Source organism: Miscanthus floridulus, chromosome 2 (assembly GCF_019320115.1).
Source record: "Miscanthus floridulus cultivar M001 chromosome 2, ASM1932011v1, whole genome shotgun sequence".
NCBI classification, from domain to species: Eukaryota; Viridiplantae; Streptophyta; class Magnoliopsida; order Poales; family Poaceae; genus Miscanthus; species Miscanthus floridulus.
This window is the reverse complement of record NC_089581.1, coordinates 156,819,387-156,824,388: the sequence shown is the minus strand read 5'-3', so window position 1 is coordinate 156,824,388 and position 5,002 is coordinate 156,819,387. Positions and strand designations below refer to the sequence as shown.

The 5,002-nt window shown below is 57.4% G+C and overlaps 1 protein-coding gene across 1 annotated transcript; it reads right to left on the bottom strand.

Annotated features, from left to right (window-relative positions):
- Positions 1-537: 537 nt before the first annotated feature.
- Positions 538-5,002, bottom strand: LOC136534326 (disease resistance protein RPS2-like). The gene is made up of 2 exons (XM_066526785.1): positions 3,451-5,002; positions 538-2,447 (listed from the first exon to the last, which is right to left on the bottom strand). Exons 1-2 carry the CDS (start codon positions 4,891-4,893, stop codon positions 726-728), a joined length of 3,165 nt encoding a protein of 1,054 aa, XP_066382882.1. The 5' UTR covers positions 4,894-5,002; the 3' UTR covers positions 538-725.

Below are 5,002 nucleotides of genomic sequence, written 5' to 3'. Positions count from 1 at the left end.
ACGGGGGTGAGGTCGTGTGCCTCTCGAGCGCCGTGCGGCTAAAGCAGGAGGAAGAGGACGTGGCCGACCCTGGTCTTAGCGTCCGGCCTGGTTTGCTCGGCTCAGCTAGGCCTCGGTCGTTCGGACCTTCGCAGCTGATGTATTACGGGCCGCGTGGACTGCTGACTAATCGATGCCTTGGGACACCCTGGGGTTATGACCCCGACAATAAGTCATTTTGGCTTTGACATTTGATATACATCCAAATTCATTTTGGCTTTGACATTTGATATACATCCAAATACATGCTACGTTTAGATACATAACAAAAATTATGTGTATGTAAAAAAAACGACTTATGATTTAAAATAAAAGGAGTAACAAGTAGCCAATAGTTTAACTGAAAATTAGTTCATCCATTAGCCCTTCTTCTATTTGGGTAGACTAAAGCTATTTTTTGGCTAGTACTGGTTGTTAGCCTATGAGATCAAAAGAGTCCCATGTCCACTTGGAGTTATTAAACTAAAACCAAGTCACCAGCTCACAACATAGCGGGAATTAAGCCAAAATCTGAATTGTTCTTAGAAGAAGAAATCCAAAAATAAACCGTCTTATTGCTGTTCGAGAGATACTGCCGATTTCATCGCTTATCTTGCCTTGAACATTTGGTGCAACCCAGTGGTCGTCAAACATTATCAACTGGCGCCAAAATTGCAGCTCCGTCCGCCTACTACAAGTGAAGTGACTCAGACCACGGGGACGAAGCAGGCCTTGGCGTCCTCGCCCGCCCACTGTAGCGCGTTCCACCAATGCTTGTCGCACTCGATCCGCACGGTACCCTGCTGCCCGCGCGCCGGGCGCATCGGAATCCTCTTCAGCCGCGGGCACCCCCTCGTCTGTAGGCGCCGCAGAACCGGGAACGCGCACTCCCCCTGGGCTCGGATGTCCTCCAGCTTCGGCAGCCCCAGTAGGGCCAGCACCCTCAGCCGCGGGAACACGACCACCTCCTCCGTGGCACTGCCGCCGTCCTCCGCGCCACCCAGCAGCTTCGTCAGCCCGTTGCACCCGCTGAGGTTCAGCGACTCTAGGCAGGGGAGGTGCTGCACCCACGTCACGTGCATTAGGCTGTGGCACGCGCCCATGCCGACATCGCGGAGGTTGGACCCGGCGGCCTGAGACCACGCCATGACGCACAGCTTCGTGAGGAACCCAAACTTGATGATCTCCAGCCTGGGCATGTGCGCGTCGGCTGCGATCTCCTCGACGTCGGACGAGTAGACCGCCAGCTCCCGCAGGCTCTCCTGCACGCCGCCAAGCTCCGGAGCGTGCTCCGCGGCCAGCAGCGGAACCGCGCGCGCCCCTTCTAGCTTGCGCAGGTGGAGCGACCGGGCGCACACGCCGGGCGCTAGCCGCGCGAGGCGCTCCACGTCGCGGGTGGTGTCAAGCCAGATGCTGAGCGACGCCATGCGCGCGCCGCTGCTCTCGAGGTCGTCAAGGACTGGCGCGACGTAGTTGTCCGCGACGGAGACGATGCTCGCGGTGAACAGCTCCAGCACCTGCAGCTTCCCAAGCCGCGAGATCAGCCCCGGTGGTATCGTGATCTGGATGTAGTAGTTGTCGCGCAGGTAGAAGTACTCGAGCTGGCCCAGGTTGCCCAGCTCCATCGGCAGCGACAGGATCTTGTTCTTGGATAGGTTGAGGTACTTCAGGTTGACCAAGCAGCAGATCTCCATGGGGAAGGCGTCCTGAATGCCGGTGTCCTCGAGGTCCAGGTACGTGAGCTTGGTGAAATGCTGGATCGCCTGGAGCATTCTCTTCGGCAGGGCCTTGTTGAACTGGAGCATCAGCGACGCCGGCTGCGCGTCCGCGAGGGCGCTGCCCACCTTAGCCGGGGCGTCCTCGATGGTGTTGTGCATCAGGGACACGCGCTGCGCGCCACGCCACAGCACCTCCTCGCGCGGGGGCTCCCTGAGCCCGGCGCCTGCTCGGACCAGCCACCTGCCGGGCGCGAACCGGAGCGCCGCGTCGCGCACGACGTCGTGCAGCCTGACGTGAGTGTCTGACGGGAACATGTTGTAGCGGTGGTTGTGCCCCGGCTCCAGCAGGCGCGCGTCCTTCAGGATGGCAATCAACGAGAGCCCGAACCTGTGGGCCTCTTCGATGTCGCCGAGATCCGGGAGCAGGCCGAGTCCGATCCAGCTCTGCACGAGCTCCTCCTTGAAGATGTTGTGGTCCTCCGGCCATAGCGCGCAGGTCAGGAAGCATTTCCTCACCATGTCGCTCTCCAGATTGTCGTAGCAGAACTTCAGTAGCGCGTGCGTGCTCTTGTCCAAGCCGGGCGTGCCGGAGGGCAGCGAGGCCTTGAGGGTGTCGAGTGCGTTGGACCACTCCTCTGGTGTGCGCTTATTTGACATGGCGCGGCCGACGGTGACGAGAGCCAGAGGCAAGCACTTGCATTCGGCAGCGACCTGTTTGATGGCAAAACAAGTTAGCCTGAAGAAATCAGATATATTTGTAACTGGAAATTCAGATACTTATGTCAAATGAATGAAACATTTGTAATTAGAAATCCAATATTATCTTGATATTTATGCCAAGCAATACGATCACATTTAAAGACTGAAAAATGGGCCATGTACTGACATGACATTAAGCGTTGCCAATTGCCAATACTGACTTTCTAGCACACTTGGTACACGCCAACACAATTAGTGACAAGACATGATATTTTGCGGGGGGGGAATGTGTTAAGAACTCATCTATTTATAAAACAAGAATGGACATTATAAAATAATTAGGTCTCCCTTGGGTAAGGTTTAAACTTTTTATCCAAGGCCCTTGAATCAATGTCATCCATCTAAGATCAGTCAGCAAGTAGCTAGATGTCCTTAGATCAACATCAACTACCTAGACCCGCAAATAGGCATACAACGGCCCTTTCATCATTAAAAAAAGGCATACAACTGTAACTGAAAAATAAGTACTAGTAGGTTGCAGGTAACTGAACAAATTGGATATAGGGATAATTATTAGTTAGCTAAAAAGTTAACTAAAAATAGCTCTAGGGCATACAAAAAGGCTAATTTGAGCTAATTTTTAGCCTAACTAGTAACTAGTCTTAGGTCATCGAAATAGACCCAAGACAGATATTGCATTTGGAAGGGCAAACTTTTGGCCAATAATTGCTTTATTATTAAATACTACTCCTATAATCTTTGTGAAACTAATATGTACTCGTGTAGTCTTTGTGAAACAAAACGGATGTTATAAGATCAAACAAAATGGATGTCATAAGACCATGTAAAAATGTACTTTCTTGTTATTATGGTTTTGTATTACGGGATACATTGAAATTCAAATTGGGGGGGGGGGGGGTGGGGGGGGGGGGGGGGGGGGGGGGGGTGGGGGGGATATTATAGATGGGGTGATAATAAGTAGCAAAAGCACTATATGAACAGATAAGCTGGTTACCTGTCTAGCAAGCGCAGGAATTTGAGTGTGGCCATGAATGGTGTCGCCGCCAACATTAGCTTGAAACAGGCTCCACGCATCCTCCTCGTTGAAGCACTCCATCTTGATCTTCTTGCGGCAGCCCATGTCAGCGCACAGCGCCTCGCTCCTCGACGCCACTATGATCTTCCTCACCTTGCCGTTGGCCATGCCGAGGGGCTGCGGGATGCCGACCCTCTCCAGGTCCAGGCGTTCCCACACGCCGTCCAGCAGCAGGAGGAAGCTCTTGTCCCTGAGGAAGCTCAGGATCCCGGCGGCCTGCGCCTGCTCCGTGGGCGCGTCGCGCAGGCCGAGCACGGACACGACCTCCCTCTGGAGCTTGGCCACCGTGCAGTCCCTGGAGGCGGCGACGAGCAGGACGTGGTCGAAGCGCGCGACGCGGCCGCATACCTCGCGCACCAGCTTGAGCACCGTGGTCTTGCCCACGCCACCGGCGCCCCAGACGCCAAGCGCCGCGTCGCAGTCGCCGAGGAAGCGGAGCGCTTCGTTGAGGTAGGCCCTCGCGGGCCCCGCCTCCGCGGGGAGGCCCTCCAGCTCCTCGGGGTCGCAAAGCAGAGGCAGCGGCGCCTGCGGCGTGGCCAGCGCGGCGTCGAGGATCGCGGCGCCCTGCTCCCGGAGCGCCCACAAAGCCTTGAGCTGCTGCTCGGCCAGCACCGCGACGGGGCCCGTCGGGAGGAAGAGGTACTGCACCAGGCGGACCACGTACAGCTGCCCGCCGTCGTGCCGCGCCTTGATGGACGCCAACTCGTCCTGCGCCTCCTGCACGCGCCGCAGCCACGCGCGCACGGGATCCGACGACGGCGCCGGGTCGTGGCCCAGCACCTCGGCCCGCTGCCGCAGCAGGGCCTCCACCGCGTCGGCCAGCTCCTTGACGCGCCGGTCGGTGCCGGCCAGCGGCTGCCACCACTTGCCGAAGAACAGCACCAGGACCGCGCCGCCGAGGGCGAGCGAGCCGAGCACGGCCGCGAGCTGCAGCTCCATCGAACTCCGCCGATCTGATCGACCTGCAACCAGCCCAAGATAGCTCGGCGGTGCTCTTCGATCTCCCGTACGTTGAAGGCACGGTGGTGCTAGATTGCCTTGGAGACAACGGTGGCATATGCGTGTGCGCGATAGCCACTGAGGCGCGGCTGGGTTTAAGAGGACGGAGTTAGTAGGTGGGGCGGTGAGAGGGGAGTTAATGGTGCAGTGAATGCGTGAGCGGAATCGGTAGGTCGAAGCCACGCCTGCCGGACAGCAGGAGCATGAGCATGACCAGTGGTGTGGGCGTCGGATCACGGGGCCGGCACAGGAATGGAGGCAGCGGGGTGAGGAGGAGCTCGGGGTTGGAGATCCATCCTCCAAACTGGCAGGCTGGCCATGAGTGGCCATGCCCCGTTCGGCAGCTCCACCGGCTGCATTCATTCACGCGATGGACGCGCGATGCTCGCTTGCTCACAGCTCCTGTGGGGCTCTGCCCTCACTGGCGCGGTGAAGGCAGACGGAGGCGCGCATTACTGTTTCGACTTTCGAA